Genomic DNA, 22,614 nt, shown 5'->3' with positions numbered 1-22,614 from the left:
GCCCAGCCGCTCTGCGGCAAGTGGGATCTTCCCAGACCGGGGCACGAACCCGTGTCCCCTGCATCGGCAGGCGGACTCTCAACCACTGCATCACCAGGGAAGCCCCATCCAACATTTTAAAGGAATGGTTTTGATGACTGATGACAACAGAATACTAAGATTATTAAGCAGTTTCTCCTCATCTGACATGCCCGACAGACCTATGAGGTAGATGTGGAAGTTCTTATCCATACTCTGACAGGGAAACTGAGGGTTAAAGAGGTTACATGACTTGCCCAGGGTCATACTGTTTGAAAGTATAGGCAAAGGAACTTCAGGCCAAGTCTGATTTCTGGTCCAATGCTTTCCACATCATGTTGTTGCTTTACAAATGTGTGTATTAAATTCAGTAAGGCAAAACACGGCAAGAGTCAGCAGAGTGCAAAGACAGGCCCAGACCACCAATTTAAAAATATAAAGCTGTTCAAAAGCTCATCTGTCAAGTAGTAATTGAAGTAAAGTTGGTTAGAAACTTAGAAAAATCAGGGAATGAATGACTACCAAAAAAAGTCAATGTAATCATTGACAGAATTCCTAGAAATAACTCTGAAATAAAAGCAGTATTTAGTCCCAATTGTTACTCTGCACTGCTCCTTAAGTAATCATACAATGTAACATCAGGACATCAGGTAGTAGCTTTAAAAGGGATCTAATCCAATCTTCCCATTTTACAGAAGAGAAAACCAAAACCAAAAGACAACTGCCCAGGGTCTTAAGAAAGTAAAACATGGAACCAGAACAAAATCAGGTCTCCACTGGGGAGTTTATTTCCAACTATGTCTTTCTCAGACTGCTCCCGAAGTACTTACTATACACTATGTTTGACTGTAAGGGGAACTGCCTAGCCCCTGCGGGTAATACAATAAAGAGCAAAGCAGATTCTAGAAAGTGTCCAGAGTAGGAGAGTAAGAGGTTTAGAGATGGTATTTACTAATGAAGAATGGTTGAAAGAGGTTATAAATAGTTCCAGTTACTGGAAACCAAATTGCGCTACTTTAAGCAAAAAAGAAAATTTACTGGAAAAGCACCTTTACTTGAGTACCTCAAAGAACCTAATGATGCTGGAACAACTTGGCCTCACTCATTTGACTCAAGCCCCAATCCTTAGTCTGTTTCTCTTCAAAATTTTAGATTCTCTGGAGAATGTGATGATCCTATCTTTGGTCAAAAGCTTTCCTGTCTCCTATTAACTGCAACTGGAAGGGCAATTGCCAGAGAAGTGAGAATCATCATGGAAGGCAGCTCCTTCACCAGTACAGAGATCTTGAGAGCAGAATAACAACCATGAATCAGTTTCTAGAAGGCAACTTTTGGATGATCATTACTACACAACAATTACAGCCACTACAAAATAGAAAATCTGCCTTTTAAACATTCAAGCAGTTGCTGGGGCATCTGTCAGGAATGTTAGTAAGATTCTGAATACAGGCAAAGCTATCCTGTTAGAAGTCAGGATAGTGGTTACAGAGGGCAAGGTGGAGCCAAGAGGGACTTCTGTTTCTTAATCTGAGAGCTGGTTACTTGGGTATGGGTACAAAAGCTAAAGCGTACACTTATTACTTTTCTGTGTGTGTTATAAGCCAATAAAACATTCAAATTTTTTTTATGATTTAATGACTTCAGCCACCTTGAATAAAATGGTAGCTAGGAGATGGATGAGGACAGAACAAGGCTTTCAACACATTTTTTTTTAAGTACAGGGGAAAAAAGGTTGAGCCCTATTTTATAAGATGGTACATTACAGAATAACTTATACCAGATGCAGAGGGGGAAAAAATTTCAGGAGGAAATGCGACTACAACAATTGTTATAAGCCCTACAGAGATGCCCTCTAAAGAAGGATGTGAGAGGCTCAAAATTTTGTTAAGGCAACTAACAAAGCACAGTTTCATGTACTATCACATATCCTTTTTCTATTATGAAAGATATGGGGTGGGAACATACTCAGCTGTTTTATAATTGGTCCAATCAGATTCTAGTGCAGACACCAGCTTTTTTCTCACAAAGCATTTAATCTGCATATGACTGGCAATAGGTTTGCACAACTAGAGTCACATTTTGAGTATTATAACCAAGAAAAACTGCTTAGGCCTCACTTCCATAGACCGCCCCCCCCCATCCACTATTTATAAACAGTAAGTTTTGATAGAATAATTTCCTGCTCTTCATATATTAAAACCAAAAAAAGGAGACTTCAGAGTAGAAAGGAAGAAAAACACAAAAAGAGGGCAGGTTCTGATGATCAGCTGTTGATACAGTTAACCTACTATTCTAAGAAAACAACATTAAAAATTAATCATTTTTGCTCTCATTTACAGATTCTGAAGGTGACCTCTTAGATAACATTCCTACTTATTTTTCCTAACTGAAGGTAGAGTGAATTCTTGTAGCTTCAGGGAAATGCTAATCTGCCTCCCTTGCTTTTTTTAGGGTTAATGTTAGCAATTGGTTCTAAGCAGCAATCAGTCTTAAATGCTAAAGACCCCCCACAGCAATTCTTCTGAAGAAGGGTGAACCAACATTAACCAATGGACCATAGGACCACGTGAAAGGAGGTAAGGGTCTGATTATTCATAAAAGCTTCAGAGAACAGGTACTGAAAGAACTGTTTCAGCACAGTTCCATAACATAAAGATACATGCATTCATCTTCCTAGGGCAATTACCAATGAAGCTTGCAGAAGAAAAGAAGGAAAATGGAACAAGGATAAAGAAAAATATTAGCAACAGGGTCATAAGTTAAAACTTATGGCAAAATTAAGCGGGCACTGAAGAACTAGAGATGATGGAAAAGTCTCCACCTCACTGGCAAAGAGCATCTTGTGAAACTGGACTGTCCAAAAATTAACACCTAGAAATGACATCTAGGTAATGACAGGAGTTCATCACAGCAATCCAAGGCAGCCATAAAAGATGCATTCAACCATTAGTTAGGCAGGCATGCCTTCTAGTCTATGACTAGAAGAAACACAGAAGCTAAGTGAACATACCAAAATCTAAAAGAAAAGAGCAGGGGAAGATGTTAGCATGCAAGAAAAGAAAAACAACTGTTTAACAAAAAAAGAAAAAGAAAAAAGAGGCACATCACAACTAGAATTACTGATATAAAGGTCAACAAACCGGAATGCTTCCAATATGGAAAAATGGCACCCAAACCCAAGTCAGAGCAACCACAGTCCCAAAGAGAACAACTCAAGAACCAAGTCTGAGTTTTTTAAAGCTCTCAGAAAGCCCACAAGGTAGAATACCAAAAGGAAAAATAAGAACAGGACAACTAAATCCAAACAAAACATCTATGCATGCAAATCGAATTAGAACAAAAAGATGTGGATCAAAACCTAAAACCTTCTTCCAAGCGATAACCCTGCCAGAAGCCCATCAATACTTCATAACTGCAACCCTAAACCTGTAAAAGAAATAAATTCCAGATGAGATACAGGCAGCTAAAGGGGCAATTCTGAAGCAACCAACAAGAAAGGCTCTCCCCCCACCTGCTTCTCAGCTTTTTTTTAATTTTTATTTATTTATTTATTTATTCTTTGGGTCTTTGTTGCTGCGCGCGGCCCTCTAGCTGCAGTGAGCAGGGGCTACTCTTTGTTGCGGTGCACTTCTCATTGCAGTGGCCTCTCTTGTTGTGGAGCACGGGCTCTAGGCATGCAGGCCTCAGTAGCTGTGGCACACAGGCTCAGTAGTTGTGGCACACGGGCTTAGTTGCTCCGCAGCACGCGGGATCTTCCCAGACCAGGGCTCGAACCCGTGTCCCCTGCATTGGCAGGCGGATTCCCAACCACTGCGCCACCAGGGAAGTCCCACTTCTCAGCTTTTTAATCTCAATGTTTGAAAAATTATCATGCTTCTTCTAAAGAAACTGCTGAAAAATTTTTCAGAAAGACACAGCAGAGTCAGTGAGATCCTGCTCAGTCCTAGACCCAAGGGCCAAAATAAAAGATCCCCTCAAAATGATACAAGAGTCCATTCAAAGTACTCCAACAGAATTTGTCAACTCTACATTCCATTTTATGGACAGTTATTAACCACCACTGAGATTTCAAGATAGATCTGTCACCTCCAAGATATGATTTCTCCAGGATTCAAATTAAAGGATCAGAATTTAAAAAACCAAAAAAACACATCTTTATGCTTCAGAACCCGTATGAAAAAGTCCTTGAAAGTAATGTTATAGCATGTTATTTAAAATGTACCCAAAGTCACTTGACTTAGTTAAGAGTGAAACAAAGATGTTTATAGGGTAAAATGACAATCTGGATAAAAGACTTTAACAAGTTCAGAGAAGGGTGTACTAGAGATAATCGGTGTGCATGTGTGTGTGCTGGAGGTGAGAGAAACTTGGAATTTAAATTTCCAAGTTTTAATAGAAATATAGTAATTTCAACTCCAGATAACAAAAATATTTGTAGAAAAAGAAGCTCAAGATATCATTATGGAAGGAAAGTTTAACAAAGAATCTGAAAAGAAGGGTAGCTCACTCTGTAACATTTCTAGGCACAAGGAGACAATAAAGAAGGGAGAGTCGGTAGGAGTTAATAGAGAACTGGACCATATCACTGATATGTCTCAGAACAGAGTAAGAGATTAGACAAGACAGCACAGGTTATAACCTATTCTTTCCTACTTGAATAGGAACACATGAGTAACACTGAGTTAAAATTTGAAAAGTAAGTCAAGAGGAAGTTGGTAACTGGATAATGTGCTCCTGGCACAACTGACGATAATTTACCTACATCAATCTATCAGTCAATATGCAGAATAAGTTTTATAGTACACAGTCTGAAATGAAATATACTGTAATATTCTACAAAGATCTTGGCATGGGGCTTAAAAATATAATAATGTCTTCTATACTTATATAATGCTGAAATAAAATGACAAACATATACTGAAGTAAAGGAAGAAAACAAGAGTTCTATCTTCTTCATCTCATGGATAAGTCAGCTTGAAGGAAATAGATGGGGAAATGAAAGAGAACTTCATAGGAAAAAGTTTTTGACTAAGGCAGAAAAAAGGAGAAAAAAGAATGAGGTAAAGGAAAGATTAAAGAATGAAAATTCTTCCCCACCAGAATAGGGGAAATAACCATTTAGAAAGAAAAAAGGAAGCAGCTATACAGGCATACTTACAGCATAAATATAGGATAGAGGATGAAGTGCTGGGACAATACTAGTTCTGACAGAGAATTAGCCACTTCTGGGGAGATGGCATGTTAAATTATGACTTAAATCTACATACTTAAAGTTCCAATTGTTTAACTAAAAAATGCTTTCAGAAAGTATAATCAGTTCTCATTAGAAGAAGGATCCTCAATTTATGTGTATGTCTATTTTGCCCCCACTCTCCACTCCTAAATTCACCTTTTAAATAAGTAACAGAAGAATGCTGGTGAATGTTTTATTACCTTCCTAACCAAAGATTAAAATCAGATCTAAAAATAATACTATGTTATATACCTATTTGAGGAAATCACAACTTAACTCTTGTGGCATAGGAGAAAAATTCTACATAGAATACAGATTTTTCCAAAGACTAGATTTTGTTGTGTATGTATGTGTGTGTGTTAAATGTTCCTCAGGTATACCTCTGAGAGGGCTGCAACTAATTCTTAGGACTGTATCTTAAAGCAAGAGTCAGTAAAGTTTTTCTGCAAAGAGCTAGACAGTAAATATCTTTGGCTCGGCAGGCCCTAGAGTGTCTGATGAAACGTCTCAATTCTGCCACTGGAGTGCAAAACAGCCATAGACAATATGTAAGTGAACAAACATGGCTCTATTCCAACAAAACTTTATTTATGGATAAATAAATTCTATTTGAATTTCATACAATTTTCATGTCACAAAAGATGTCTTCTTTCGATTTTTTTTCCAACCATTTAAAAATGTAAAAACCATTCTTAGCTTGAGGTCCATATAAAAACAGGCAGCAGGCCAGATCTGGCCCATGGGCTGTAATCTGCTCACCACTACCTTAAAGAATGACAAACCTTATAAAATTATTTCCATAATACTGTACACTAATTTGATGTCTTGTGGCTTTTTTTTTTTAATTCCTAAGAAACAAGATTCCCTAAATCACACAAACATCACTAGAAATACACTATCAGGAACTGACCAAAGTAACTTGCAACCTTTCATGAAAGATAAGGAGAGGTGCTCTACCAGGACATGGAAGCAACCTAAGTGTCCATCGACAGATGAATGGATAAAGAGGATGTGACATATATATACAATGGAATATTACTCAGCCATAAAAAGAAACGAAATTGAGTTATTTGTAGTGAGGTGGATGGACCCAGAGTCTGTCACACAGAGTGAAGTAAGTCAGAAAGAGAAAAACAAATACCGTATGCTAACACATATATATGGAATCTAAAACAAAATAGTTCTGTAGAACCTAGGGGCAGAACAGGAATAAAGACGCAGACGTAGAGAATGGACCTGAGGACACAGGGAGGGGGAAGGGTAATCTGGGAAGAAGTGAGAGTGTCATGGACATATATACACTACCAAATGTAAAATAGATAGCTAGTGGGAAGCAGCCGCATAGCACAGGGAGATCAGCTCGTGCTTTGTGACCACCTAGATGGGTGGGATAGGGAGGGTGGGAGGGAGACGCAAGAGGGAGGGGATATGGGGATATATGTATACATATAGCTGATTCACTTTGTTATACAGCAGAAACTAACACAATAATGTAAAGCAATTATACTCCAATAAAGATGTTAAAAAAAAAAAAAGAGGTGCTCTAGGAAGGGGTATGATGTCAAATGCAGATTTCTCAATTATTTGCTTCCAAAATATTTCAAGATAAAGTGAAAGGCAAGAAAATATGGATTGGGGGTGGGGGGGAGTACGGTGATACTTATGCCATACCAGAAAACTCAGTCAAGCCACCTAGACATTTGTTAAAAATAAGAGACAAACATTAGTTCTGTTTCACATACATGTGTGACCGAGATGTTCTTGATATAAGACAATATGCAACACATTCTGAAGCTCATACGTGTCTAGAATCAAAATGTATTTCTTTAACCACAGGAATTTGAGAAATAGCCCCACCATTCATGCCAGCCATGCCATGGCATGCCATACCATTTTCTTCTCTCCAATTAATATCCTACCTTGCATGTTCCTGAACTCCCACAATCTCCACTTCACTATCTGAAGAAGCAATGTTAATTTCTTCGTTGAGTGGTGCATTGCCAGCAGATGTTTTGTCACTTGCTAGGAATCCTGGATCCAAATGACCTGAGACAGAAGGGGAAAAAAATAAGCACTACATTTTGACTCCTTATAAGCAGCAGAAACAACTCACTGACAGATTTCTCCTCCCAGTTTAATCACTGAAACAGAATCCCCTCATGAAAGCTTGCCTCAGCGAAATTGTTACCCATGTGAAGGAAACTGGGCAGTGTTCTGTTAAAAAAAAAAATTATTAAACAGAATACATGCACATTGTTAAATGAATGCTGAAACAACATGGACGTATATAAAAGTAAGAACTTCAAGTCTCTCACTTTCTACTCGCATCCCTTAGGAGAAAAAACTTTGGAGTACTCTGACAAATATATATATCTAACTATAGGTATATATAAACTGTAATTATACTCTACTTCATTCTATAATGCTTTATGCATTCAAATCTAGTCTGCTTTTAAATGACCTGCATATGACAGGTTTGTCACCACTTAGAGGTCAATGGGGTTCTCTACTGCTTATCATTTTAATAGAACAAAATTCTAAACCAGAAAAGCTCAAAAGGGGACTTCCCTGGTGGCGCAGTGGTTAGGAATCCGCCTGCCAATGCAGGGCATATGGGTTCGAGCCCTGGTCCAGAAGATCCCACATCCTGCGGAGCAACTAAGCCCATGCGCCACAACTGCTGAGCCTGCACTCTGGAGCCCGCAAGCCACAACTACTGAGCCCGTGTGCCACAACTACTGAAGCCCGCGTACCTAGAGCCCGTGCTCCGCAACAAGAGAAGCTACTGCAATGAGAAGCCCGTGCACTGCAACGAAGAGTAGCCCCCACTCGCCACAACTAGAGAAAAGCCCACGCGCAGCAATGAAGACCCAACGCAGCAAGCAAGCAAGTTCAACGGCACAAATGGAGTAAATAATAGGATCACTAATATCATATTTATACTGGGATGCCTTATGAAAGATTTAACAATCTTATCTCAATTTTAAACAATTTTAACAATTTTCTCCTAAGGAATGTAGATTTGACAAAATCGGACCCAAGGGAGTTCCCTGGCAGTCCAATGGTTAGGACTCCAAGCTTTCACTGCTGAGGGTGTGGGTTCAATCCCCGGTTGGGGCCAAAAAAAAAGGGTTAAAATTCAACCTATGTACTCAGCTCTTGAATGTTCTGACTTAAAAGGATGAATTTTAGAATATCTAGGAGTTAACATGGAATAAATAGAGTCGTAACAGGTACAAATTTTCATTTACTCTTTAAAGGGTATTTTTAATTGAATATATTGTCATCTGATACAAAATTATTTCTCCCTACTTAAAAAAAAATCCTTTGTGACACATCATAAAAGTTAAACCAATATAAATAAGATTTTATGTACACAGCTTTCTCTTCCCCTCTCACCTCACTCACTTCAATGCTTCAAGGTCATTAAGACACCTTGTACTTTCATACTCCTGCCAACTTCTAGTATAACCCTTTTGGAAAATCATGGACAATTCCAAAGCAAAAGCCTTACAATTTTTACACTCTCTGACCCTATAATCCCATCTCTGAGAATTTAGCCTAACAGCAAAAACTTTAAATAAGCAAAGTGTCATGATGTCAAACGATAGTCACTGGAGTGCTATGTAGAAATTTGGGAAAAGTGTAAGTATAGCATACAAAGAGTTACATATAACAAGATAAAAATATGTATGGGCTAGTTAAAAGCTATGAAAAGTAATCAAATTTGAATATGATTGTGGGTCTCTTTTTACAATTCTCTAATATTATTTCTACTCTTTTTCTTCCATTGAAAATGATGCACATATGAGAAAACAGAAGATTAAAAAGGCTTCTAGATACAACTGGTGATTGAGATTGTATTACAGTCTGCATAGGCTTGTTAACCTTCTGTATTAAAAAATAATCTAGATAGGATTCTACGTGGTGTGGGCAGTGGTACTGAACCCTACAAGCATACAAAAGGTGGCATCCACCAGACAAAACCCAGTTTTGTTAAAGCTAGGGTGGTTACTTAAGTGCAATTGGTTAAGTCTGGATTTGGTATACCTAGATTCTTGCTCTGACCCCAATACTTTGCTTGCAGCCAAGTCTTTTATCCAATTTCTACTTAAATGTTGTAGTTAAGACTGTCGTCATGAACACGGTTCCTACGGCACTGCTACGGAGGAATACAAATTGAGTCTCCCTTTTTCCCAAACCTTCAACTTGCCCATATTCAGTATTTTGAGCAGCCTTGCTTTGCGCAGCTATAACAGTCTACTTTATCTATTTGTTTCTAAAATAAATATTTGTTTATGATATGCTGTGCACTGTGCTCAGTGCCAGGAATACTACAGGGAATAAACAAGGGAGGCAGTTTCCACCCTCAACGAGCTTACAATATAGTCAGGGATAAAAAAAGCAGTCCACTGCATTATGGCTTGAAAACTAGTCTGACAGGGAGGTAAATAATAATGCCCTGGATGCACAGAGAAAAGGAATGTTTCCTGGACTTGAGGATAATCAAGGACACTGAGCTCTCGGGGAAGAGCAGGCACAGGTGAAGGGAAGTACCATAAGGAACACTGTGTGCCCTTGAGGGTATAAAAGTTTGGTGAGATTTGGGATAATGGTAGTAAAAAAAAAAAGTAATGAGAAATGAGCTGGCAAAGTCAGCAGAGGTCAGATCATGCGTAAGGAGTCTGGACTTGACCTTAAGAAGTAGGAAGCCAATGAAGGATTTCAGTAGAGGAATGACATGATCTGATTTTGTATTTTGAAATTTTTCCTTTTGGAGTATGGAAATGGAACCAGTAGCAGGGCAAGAAATACTAGAGGCAAGGAAACCAGTTAGACTGCTATAGTTTCCTGGGTAAGAAATGACTATGGCTGAACTAGGAATGAAACAAAAGGAGAAATATTGTGTTTCTCTAAGTACAAAGGGTGAGTAATGTTGGGAATCAGGCAAAGTAAAAACGATGCCTAGGTTTCTGATTTAGGTAACTGGATACAGTGCCATTCAGTGCACCAATGAACATGTGAGGGTGGTTGCTTAGGATGATAATGTGCTGTTGAGATGTCCAATAGGCAGTTGAAGGTACTACTGTTCTAAAGCTCAGGTCAGAGGTCTAGAGAGGAAATAACAGATTTGATAAGTCCTCCCAACAGGTGGGGAGATAAAGGTCATCCAGAGGAGTGAAGGGGGCTTAGAAGAGAACCTTGATAAACACCAATAATTAAGGGACGGGCACAGGAAGAGGAGCTCACCAAGGTTCAGCAAGAGACAGAGAAAGAAAACCTGAAGATATGAAGCCAGGGCACCATAAAAAGAGCATTTCTAGGAAGAAGTGCTTAACAATGCCCAGTACAGAGGCCCAGTAAGAGGAGGAACTAAGTAGAGGCCACTAGAATTGGTGATAAGGATGACCATACATGACCTTGGCCAGGGGAACCTCAGAGGAATGATGGGGCTGAAGCTAATGTAGCAAAGCAAGCCGAAGAAGAATGGAAGGGAAGGAAGAGCAGACACATTTTAAGAAGTCTGGCTATGGAGGAAAAGGCAATAGACGGTACTGAGAGGAATATGGGTTTGAGGGAGGGGGATGCGTATGTGCATGTAGTATTTTTACTGGCCATATTTAGAAAAAAAGGCAGAGAATAGCTTTGATGGCAGAAAGCTGAGGTAATCTTGATCTGTAAAGAATGCAGAAAGGGGCTTCCCTAGTGGTGCAGTGGTTGGGAGTCCGCCTGTCGATGCAAGGGACACGGGTTCGTGCCCCGGTCTGGGAAGATCCCACATGCCACGGAGCGGCTGGGCCCGTGAGCAATGGCCGCTGAGCCTGTGCGTCCGGAGACTGTGCTCCGCAACGGAAGAGGCCACAACAGTGAGAGGCCCACATACCGCAAAAAAAAAGAAAAAAGAAGAATGCAGAAAGACCATCTGCAGAGCACAGGTGTGGGTAGGGCAGCAGAGTCAGCTTAGAAAAGTGAAGTAGCCACTGTGAAGAAAGAATACTGCCTACGGAAAGGCGGAAGGTGCCGGGCAGCACTGAGAGCCAGGATGAGATTGCAGATAAGGAAGTTAATATGACCCACAACTTTCCAACTACATGAAAAATCATCTCCAGTGTGGATAAAGGCTGTGAGTGTGCATCCAGAGATCAGACTTGGCCAGCTGGGTACAACAGGAAAGCCAACTATACGAGGAGCTGAGGATATCGGTAAAGGAGAGTTGGGCTTAACATATGCTAGATAGGTAAAGAAATGCAGCTAGGGGGAGGTGAAAAAGGACTGGGTGATAGGTTCAATGAGGTAGAGGAATAGTGCAGTGGAAGTTAACAGTATGAGTCCAAAAATGCTGCCAGTTCGAAATGAGAAAGCATCAGGAAGAGGTAGGAGGAAAACCAATGGTTATGAGAAGTAAAACGTACTTCCACCCTCCTCGCCACTCACAAAATATACAACCCTCTGGGACCATCCATTTGTCTGTCTTGTCCCCTACTCAGTTGTTATTCTCCTTTGCCCCAGCCACCTATTACTCCCCTTCCTACAACTCTTCCACTCCACTGCCCTCTGGAGTGCTAGCTCTATGGAAAACGGCACTGAACCTTCTCTTCACCTCCTTGTGGAAACCTGACTTTCCTGAAAATGCTGCCTCCCCTGCAGGCCTCTGACTCCTACACCTCAGGTTGGGGATCAGGATCACTTACAAACTACTGTCCTCCATCCTCAAGTACCAACACCAGCAGTCCTTATCTTCCAAGTTTTCCTTTCACTCTAGAAGTTTCACTCAATGTGAAACATTATTGGCACTTAGTTTCTTTCTTTCTTCCCCCTCTCTCCTTCCCCTCTCCACTTTAAGTCCTGCTATCACTATTACTCATTATTATATGAATGCTCATTATCTGTATGGACAGCCACCCCCAAGCTCTCCATGCCTACTCACTAAGAAGCAAAGAGTAGAGAGCCCCAAGAGATACTTAAAACCCCCTGTGGCAGACTCACAGCAACGGGCTCAGCCCTAACCATACTAAAAATAAAGAAGCTAATTGAATTAAACCAAACTGAAAAGGCAAATTGTAAGAAGTCACGGTTGCTATAACCTAACTCTTCTTCCTTGATTACTCAATGCTTTTAAACAACAGAAATTAAGAAAACACAACAAGAACATGACAGAATTAGTTAATTCTTAGTAGCTCTGTGTCCAGCTCTATTTCCACAGTTCTAATTTATAATTCCAATTTGTGGAATGTTCTGTGAAATGTCACAGTCATCAATATTTCCAAATAACGAGTCTTCATTGATTAGGCCCCTCATCCTGACCCTATCACCTACATAGCCTCAATTCAGATCAGGAAATATCATCACTCTGCCTTTTTCTTTTTTAAAGAGGAACGAAATGAAAAATTACTATGCTAACTTTTGCTCATAATTTTATATCTTAAGAAAAGCAGGGGCTTCCACGGTGGTGCACTGGTTAAGAATTTGCCTGCCAATGCAGGGGACACGGGTTCGAGCCCTGGTCCAGGAAGATCCCACATGCCTCGGAGCAACTAAGCCTGTGCACCACAACTACTGAGCCTGTGCTCTAGAGCCCGCGAGCCACAACTACTGAGCCCGCGTGCCACAACTAGTGAAGCCCACGTGCCTAGAGCCTGTGTTTTGCAATAAGAGAAGCCACTGCAATGAGAAGCCTGTGCACCACAATGAAGAGTAGCCCCTGCCCGCGCGCAGCAACGAAGACCCCACACAGCCAAAAAATAAATAATAATAAATAAATATATTTTTTAAAATCTTTAAAAAAAAGCAAGTTAAGTATCACCCAAATTTAAGATTCTTCTAACTTTATTCATCCATTATGTATTCAGAAACTAATAATTTACATATTGCTTTTACATTATCAGATCAATCCAAACCATTTTGGCGGTGCACTTTTGGCCATAAAATTTATAATCCAAATTTGCTGGCATTTAGTATTGTTAAAGAACCTGTATGATGCTCTAAAACTGATCACTTAAAATCAGGGTCTGCTCTTGTAGCCATTATCTTTATTGCTTGGTCTAAAAGTCAGTACAAGATAAAACAGGGGAGGCGGGCAGGGCGGGGGATGAGGTGGAGTGGGAAGGTACAAACAAATTTCCTGGTGAGTGTTAACAACTCTAGACTAATGGTGTGAGTGTTCTACCACATTTCCTCTCAGAGCCATTAAATAAAATGTGCCACTCAGGTAACAAGTCAGCTGGGATCTACACCAAAATCTGTGGGATCCCATGCTCTGTAAGAGACACCATGGCATTCTCCAACAGCCAGGAATGCATCCCCTCCTCTATTTCACAGCCAGGACAATTAGTCCTTTTCTCTCAATGTAACCCTCTTCAGCAAGTCACACATTCTTTTGGAAGCTCTAGTGCAGAGCCCAATACTCTTCTGGCCTTTGGGCCATATGCACACTGCACCAGCCCCCCTTGACCTCAAAGGAATCCAATGGCAAAGCAGTGCCTAAAGCATACACAAAAGTGAGTCAAAGATGTTATAAGGTTCTTCAAATACTGTCAGTGGTACTAATCTACTCCTATTCTAGAACAAGAATAAGCTCTGTAGAAAAAGTGTAAATACCACAATTACCATATATTAAACTGAAAATAAAGCAGAGGATTTATATTTAGTTATTGTGGCATCTGGCCGTCTCTGTGTAGGTCTTTCCCTGTGTAGCTCTTTGGAAAGATAACTGCTTTCACTCTATAAGAAAATTTTAAATTTTTGTCCTCCCACTACAGATCTTTTCAACACATAAATAAATCAGAAAGTAGAAAAGGTAGTAATTAAATTATCATGGCAAACATTTTCTTTTTAAATCATATATCTACTAAGAACTAGTCCTAAGACTATTTGAAGTATATAAAATTATTACATACTGGATGACAGTGGCATGCTAGGTATAAAAAAGATTACTATCTTAAATCACTACTCATTTAGCTTTAAAGCAAACAAATTATTACCGTGTTAAATTTTTTCAACAAAAATATTAAAAACTTTAAAAAGTGGGAGAAAAGGAGATCAGAAATCTAAAATCTTACAGTCCACATGTACCAGCTGAACAAGAGGAAACTTGATCTCCTTCACAAGACTTGATACAATGATTTTAAAGTGCTAACAATAGAGGGCTTCCCTGGTGGCACAGTGGTTAAGAATCCGCCTGCCAATGCAGGGGACACAGGTTCGAGCCCTGATCCAGGAAGATCTCACATGCCGCAGAGCAACTAAGCCCATGCACCACAACTACGAAGCCTGCGCTCTAGAGCCTCCAAGCCACCACTACTGAGCCCCCACGCCACAACTACTGAAACCTGCGCACCTAGAGCCCGTGCTCCGCAGCAAGAGAAACCACCACAATGGGAAGCCCACGCACAGCAACGAAGAGTAGCCCCCACTCACTGCAACTAGAGAAAGCCCGCACGCAGCAATGCATACCTAACACAGCCATGAATAAATAAACAAACATATTAAAAAATAATAGTGCTAACAATAGAAACATGGTCATTTTGGTCTGATCATAAAAAGCCCTACTCTAAGAACAGGAAACCCAAGATTTTTTTCTCTTCACTACAACTAAGCTTGTATTATGGACAAATCAAGATTACCAGACCTATTTTAAGGATGGGGAAAATGCTCATAGTCTACCTTCTTAATAAGAAGGCTGATGGAAAAAATGAGATCATTTGTTTAGAATTTTTAATTTCCGGGGGCATAAATACATAAATAAATTTAGTGTAATAATTATAAGCCTTCCACACCAAGAGTACTTCAGACTTCTGCTTCTTTTAGCCTCATCTACATTTATGTTTACAGTGAGCTGTTATTAGCAATAAGCAAAAATCAAGCTATTTTCATATATACTGGTGCAGTTTCCTAAACATGTCCGATGCAAAAGTTATTAAAAACAGATTCCCAGACACCATTTCAGATCTATTTACAAGATTTTCAGGGAGAAATCTAGGAGTCTGAATATTTATAAGCACTCCAGGTAATTTCTATGCTCAGGTAAAGTTTAGGAAATACTGCAGCAAGAGCAACTCATTCCAGGGCAGGAGAATAAATTAGAAATCCACTGACTGGGTCCATAAATCACTTCCTTAGCCTACTTCAGCATAAATGTATTAACATAATGCCAGTTAGCATTCCTGAGGGCCTGCTGTGTACTTCATCCTATATGAATCACATTATATGTTATTCCACATAACAGTATAATAACCTCTTGGGGTGAATACTAGTTTTATCCAAGTTTTGTAGATAGGGAAAACTGAGGCTTTACATAATTTACCTGAAGTCACACAGTATGCAAGTGGCTCTGCTGGTTCAAAATCAGGCTGTTTGCTGGCAGCAGGCTGCCACCCACTATACTGTCCACTTCTAGCATCAAGTGAGAAGGAGTAAACATATGGCAAGAGCTGAAATGGAAAGTTCAGAAAGTTTTCTGGGTCAGAAAGTTTTCTTGACCAATGGCTTTCCTAATTTCAACTCTTTTTCCTTGGTTGAAACTAAAACTAAACAGTAAAAACTATTTTGCATACAAGAACATCATCTAATTGCTTAGAAAAAGAGATAAGCTACTCTATCCCTAATGATTGCTTATGTGATTCTAAATGGAGTGGGACTGTAGACCTGGTCTGAGATGCTGCTATCAGTTAGCCACTGCTGCTATTAATTAATTAGTTCAGTGACTGGGTTTTTATTTTATTGGGAGGGAGAGAAGGAAAACTCAGATTAACCATTACAACATTTATCTTAAACTCCAAACTCAAGAATGACCATCTAATTGATACTAATACTCCCAAGTATCAAAACTATAAACTGGCAATTGAGAATAAATTCTATGAACATTTTGTTATGATATAGTAAGTATATTCAAATTCACAAGATGGGTTCCCACTATGATAATTACATCAAGACTACAGTGTATTATTAAGTTTTATTTATTACTCACAGACCTGCATGTTAGATATTAAAAAAACCCAAAACTTTGAATGAGACAATAAATGGCTTCATAAGAAAATATCATGGGGATCTCTTGAACAGTGATGTCCATGTCCTACAATATACAAAGATCTACACATGATTTGTAATATATAGAGAAAGCACACACATGTGCTTTCTCTACACATGTACCAAGAGACATGTACAGGAAATGTCAATGGCAGCATCATTTGGAATAGTACCCTAACTGTCCAAGAAGACAATGGGTAAGTCTATTATGATATAGTCATACACTGGAATACTAAATAGCAGTGAAAAGTAAATGAACTATAGCAACACATCAACAAGAATAAACTTCACAACATGTTGAACTAAAAAAGCAAGTTGCAAATGATTGCCTTCTATGTAATACTAATTAGTATTAAAACATGCTTGTTTACAGATACAAAACAAATGCAGCAGAAGTATGGAGGAATACACAGGAATGCCAGACATTAAATACCAAATTCAGGGGAGCTTTGGAGTAGAGAGGGGCTGTTTCCCTCCTCAAATATTTTTGCCATGTTTTATTTCTTAGAGCTAAGCACCAAAGGCTAGTGGTATTTTTAAATAATCAAGCTAACAATTACTTGAACCTGAAAATGTGATGCTCCCCCCCCCACCCAATGCTAGTGACTTTAATGATACTGTAAGACCCCAAGCCTTGCACTTTTAGGTTAACTCATATTAAACTGCTAAATTTGTTGTAGATGAGAAAGTCAAATATTAACAATTCCATATAGTTCAAACTAATATTAAAATTCTCTGTATGAAAAGCAAAATAACAAAAAGTAATTGTTCATATTTTTCCTAAGAATTTACTATAAAGTGGTCTACATTTCATGGCAAGACTAAGGAAACAGGGTAGTAAAATTGAAGTAGAACGGATCACTTAACTGTCAATGGATGAAAATTAAGATAAACTACTCCCCTTTGATATAAAGTATTACTACTTGATTCTTTTCAAAGTACTTATACACATTAATAAATACTTAAAAGATCCTTGTTGGGCAAATCAAGCATTTATACATATAAAAACTGAAGTCCAGAGGAGAATCACCTTGTCCAAGGTTAAATAGGCAGTTAGCAGTCACAACACAGTTAAAACTAAATCCAGGTCCTGTTCCAAAATTAGTCACAATAAATTAATCAGAAGCTCAACAAATAAGAGAAACTTTTTTATTCAGTTTCAATCAAAGATTATGAAATGAACAATTAATGACAATGATCTGTGGAGTTCTGTCTCCCCTTTTAAACAATTTAAATATAAAAAGTTCTAAATTATAACTCACTGTTACTTTTGTAATAAAAACTCATTTCCCATAAAAATAATGTTTTAGGTAGTTATTAAGCCAACGCAATTTATAATTTAACTAGAAAACTATAATCCTTCTATGGCACTAAAGAAAATACACACTACATAAGCAGTCTGTCTCTCAATCCCTTCTACCTCTTTTCTTAAACTTTTCTAAAAGCACTAGTACTTTTAGAAAAAGGTTTAAATTAGAAAGAACGTTGGAAGAAAGAGTTTTGAGGAACATAATGAAGGAGACTTGGAGGCACTGTGCAAGGTTTTCAAAGGTAACAGCAATAGGTTTTTCAGAGAATAAAATATCACTCTTAAGAATCATCCCAGAACCAAGATAAACAACGTAAGACAGGTAGAGAGATTTTCCTGAGATAACAGAGACAGCAACGGAAAGGAGTTGGAAAAGACAAAATGAGAACAACTGTAAAGGAATTAACAGGGACACTGCACACTGAGGCAGAAGAAACAGTGCAGCACTGCACTGCAACAGCCCCACAGGGCAAATTGTAACAGCTCCCTCCCCAAACTATAAGGTCCATAAGTGAGTGAAACCACTAAGAAGGGGGGATGGGATTGCGGGTGGGGGTGGGAGGTAGTATCAGGTCATCTGGGTAATTTTTACATGTTAGGCATTTTTAACTCAAGAAGTACATATACTGAAATCTACCGATGCCTACAATTACTGTCTTAGATATTCTCATTTTTGCTTTCTTGTGATTAGGAAAGACGAATGACATGCTACCCAAATCTTTTCTGTTATAAAGGGCACCCTGGAAGCCACAATCATCTAATGCCAGATGTCTCTTAGTTGGCCTGCTCTCCTCAGCAAGGAAAATAGCTGCCAGGACACATGCATACTATACCATCAGAGAAAGGGGGGAGCGGGGGAGGGAGACCAACCTGCCTCTGCATTCAGCTCCTCTAGAAGCCCGCTGGTCCTCCAGGTAGCTCCTGTGTCCTGGCCTCCTACAGAATTACTGTGCTCTTGAACTACTGCAGCCGCCAATAAATTGTCCACATTTACCACTTCTGGCTCAGAGCTGGTGTCAGACATATCATAATGAGCTACAACTGGAGGTCCATCTAGGGAGGAAAGAAAATGTATACTTGTATCTAACTTGTGGGGTGAAAAATACTTCTGCAACTAAGAGCCCCCTAAATGCCAATTGTCTTTATCTTATGATTCTACATGGTCAGAAAAGCTGCACTTTATACAATCTAATATTTTGTACATGATATGAAAGTGAAAGAGATAACCCGAGCTTACAAAGATGAGGGACACATTTGGCAAGGAGGAAAAAGGGTGTTATTATGAAGAACAAAGACAAGAATATACTGAACAAAAGTTACACTGAATTCCTGTCATTCTCCTAAAGAGCAAAAGATTAAGAAAAAGGGGAAGACTCTACAGTGAAAGTGAAACTGATTTTTTAAAGAAAAACACTGAGGCAAACTATTAAGCTCAATTTATATTTTAAGAGAATGAATCTAGTTTCTTCCTCTTAGTAGCTAATACTAGAAGTCCCTAATAGATTCAGAGAAGAAAATCAAATATATATTTTTCTACTTTAAGAGCTCTACTTGACTGACATCTATTTCCAGTAAAGCTCTTTTATAATAGTAGGGATGTTATGCATCTTACAATATGCTACAAAAAGACAATGCTCATGAAATCCATCTTCAGGATTTTGCTTTGGATGTCTTATGAGGGATATTTCTATTTTATTTTCCCTGAGAAAAACAACCAGCTCATACTCCAAGGAAATGATACACAACCTTATGGGTTATTTGAGAGGAAGATGTTAAAATTCTTAGAAAAAAGAGATCCCTTCTACCTCCAAATCACCCTAACTAGCTGAAAATGGCAGCTGAGCTCTGAAGTAATTATACTGCAGTGATTCATGCTAAAATAATTCAATATTCATGCTTGTAAAATAGATACATGCTTTAAAATGCTACCCTTTTCTAATATAAAAGCAGAAAGCAAAAATAAAGTTTTCAGTCAACTATGAAACACATCCCTTACTACTACTGCCATTTTAAAATAAAATGCTTTTCCTCCCCCAAGAGCTATTTATGAAGTGCAAGCAAATCACTTATTTCCATAAAGATTTCTTAATATAATCCAACAAATTAACATTAAACAGACCTATTTTATGAAACTCTTGACTATGAAGGAATACATATGCCAACGAATCATTAAAATAGAACACAATGAAGGATTACTGTTTTAATACAAACATCCATTGTGTAAACTGTCACTAAACAAAACATGGAACACACTTGGGGTACTTATCCCTTAAGACTAAGTTCCCAAGCCATAGGTTTATGTAGCAACATTTTTAAAATAAAAAATGACCAAACATAAAAGCAAATGAGTTGTTAAGTGCCACCGTATAAGGAACAGACATGTCACAATATGAAATTCTGACGATCATGACAATTTCAGTTGACTACTTAAGAATAATTTCCAATTCCCAAAAGGGTAAATCATGTTCATAAAATTCAAGAGTGTGGCCTCAGTAACAGTTAGTAATGGATTTTAGATCAAATAGCAAAAACCTGGTTCATGTCTGAGGTTTTTCTTTTCTAAAAAAGAAAAGAAAGCTGTAACATTTATGGAGTTCTCGTCAGAGTTCAAAATGATTATTATGGAATAATAAGATACTGTGTGATGTCCAAATAGTTGGTTGCAGAAAATATGAGGGTCAAGTACAATATTGACTATTTGACCAAATGTTCTATTTTTAAAAGGGCTTTATTAAGTGTTTTGTGTTTGAAAAAAAAAATAGTGATTTATTTTAAAATTTATATCACAAATACCATTCACAACCTCTTGCCCTCACATTCCCCCCACCACAACCAAATTGAGGCAACAGGTCAACAGTCAAGTCAAAATTGTACCACTCCTACATGTGAAATCATGCAAAAAGTATAAGTGTATATGTACATGCAGAGTAACATCACCTACCCATGGAAATAACTTGTCTGAAAGTCTTCATCAGTAGGATATACAAGCATAAACTTGTTATCTGGCTTCATTCTTGTATCTTCCATATTTCCAAACAGCACACCTTATAGCTTAGCTTAAATTTAGTATTCATCATAAACAAAGACAGTAATATTTTCACATTTTAATTATACTTAAAAATTAAAATAAATTATCACTGTCAATTTTTATATCTAGTATATTCAAACAATGACAAGTCAGTACTATATCAACTTTAATAAAGTAAAGGAAAGGTTGCCTTTCCAACTTTGCCTTCCAACAAGAAACCACAATTAAGGATCTTGTGTTCCAAAGTCATCTTATACTTATTAGCAAACCAAAATTAAATAAGATGTGTTCAAAGCACTTAGCCTCAGGGCTTGGACTTTGAACCGCTAAGTGTGAATATTAGCTAACTGATGGGGACAATCTGTGATATTCTTTAAAAACACGATTCTTGCTACACAGCAGAATTAAGAGACAGGTAAGATCCTTTTAAAATAAGTATCTCTTGAAGGAAAAAATAAAATCAAACCACTGAGGAGGAGCTAGAAAAACTCAGCATATTAATAACAGAAGCAGCTAGCTACGCTTCCAGTTTGACTCCACCAATTCATTACAGGATGGAATAAACATGAAGCTACTGTCCTTCCTCTCGCTGATTGTTAAAACAACTGCACCGCTACTAAGATTATTTTGACTTTCAAAAACATCAAAATAGTCACTTCAAGTAAAATTACACATGGAAACATTTCCAATTTAAAATGTAGTCACTAAGCAGTCCATGTTTACAACATAAAAGGTTATCCAAACCGTACATTCTCCCATTTGGTATCTGTCAATCTTACAACATCAATTTATAATGATGAACTTAACTAGTTTTTCTATAGTCATTAAGAGCATCTCTCTATAAAGGTAAATTTAACACAATTATTTAATAACTACTTGGTCTGTAGTTAATCCAAGTGCTGTTTCTTCTCCTGATTGAAATATCTTGAAATTTTTGCTGCTCATTACAAGGGAAGAAAAATAAAAGGTCAAGCAATCCACCGACTATGTTTTATTTCAGAACATCAACTTGTCTATATTATGCTAGATAGGTTTGTGTCCTCTCTCTGACTTCCTAGTCTATAAACAGGTTCTAACTTTTCAAATACCAAAATACAGATGTATCTGTTCATCACACATTCCTGATACAGTGAAGTTTACCCCTGTGTGACTTTAAACCTTCTGTATTATTATCGACAAATGTTTAATTTTATGAATTAGTTTCCTTTTATTCAAATATGTTCTCTTCTAAATCTCATGGAAAAAATTTGAATCACAGAAACAAAAAACCAAAGCAAACCAAAGCCTAACATCCTCTACTACGTTTATCTCTGACAAATCCCTCTTTTCAAAGTTAACAACAAAAAGCACAGAATTTTAGAACTACAGAATACATAATTTACCAGGCTCATTTTACAGATGAGAAATTTGAGTCCTCCGTAGGTGAAACCAGAATAGTTTACAGTTGTTATCAGTGATGAGGGAATGGGAAATATACAGAATGAGACTGGGAGCAGCATAGGAAGTACACAGATTTTTGGCAGCAAATACGTAGGTTAAAGTCCTGCCTACTTAACTGTATGACTGTTTGTTCACAGGGTTATGGTTAAGGTTAAAGACATAACACAGAACACAATAGTTCAAACACTGGTCCAATGCCCCACCTTTCCATTATAATTAGCACCTACCCTACTTCATTATTTGCTTGCTTATCTTTGTATGTAAACTCTGCTGTACACAGCCTGCAAGCAAGAAGCTTTGAGAAATCATCACTGACTGGGCTGGTGCCTTCTACTGGTCATAGATTAACCCACTTGTTAAGTAAATGCTTTGCTGGGATTAATGAGGTCATCACACATGTGGCTTTCGTATTTTTATTTTTGTTTGAAGTGAAATGGCAGCTTGGATGTATTCATATGAAAGTGTTTCAAAGCCAAATAGAGATCATTTGGGATTATTTCATATTTGGCATCATTCTTGCCTACAGAGAGAGCCCTTGCACTAACACAAGTTTTGTCAGTC

The 22,614-nt window shown here is 38.2% G+C and overlaps 1 protein-coding gene across 4 annotated transcripts in view; it reads right to left on the bottom strand.

Moving 5' to 3' along the window:
* ARK2N (arkadia (RNF111) N-terminal like PKA signaling regulator 2N) overlaps window positions 1-22,614 on the bottom strand; it is a 70,929-nt gene that overhangs the window by 5,212 nt on the left and 43,103 nt on the right. For 3 of the 4 annotated variants that reach the window (XM_030867844.2, XM_030867841.2, XM_030867843.2), the window contains exons 3-4: window positions 18,456-18,638; window positions 7,171-7,297 (exon numbers count right to left, since the gene is read on the bottom strand). In XM_030867844.2, the coding sequence (XP_030723704.2) occupies window positions 7,171-7,297; window positions 18,456-18,638 (310 nt within the window). The remainder of the gene's footprint in view (window positions 1-7,170; window positions 7,298-18,455; window positions 18,639-22,614) is intronic. The other variant, XM_030867845.2, reaches the window with a different exon arrangement.

This window comes from Globicephala melas, chromosome 13 (genome assembly GCF_963455315.2).
Source record: "Globicephala melas chromosome 13, mGloMel1.2, whole genome shotgun sequence".
Lineage (NCBI taxonomy): Eukaryota > Metazoa > Chordata > Mammalia > Artiodactyla > Delphinidae > Globicephala > Globicephala melas.
The sequence above is the reverse complement of the archived record's forward strand: the minus strand, read 5'-3'. Positions and strand labels throughout refer to the sequence as shown.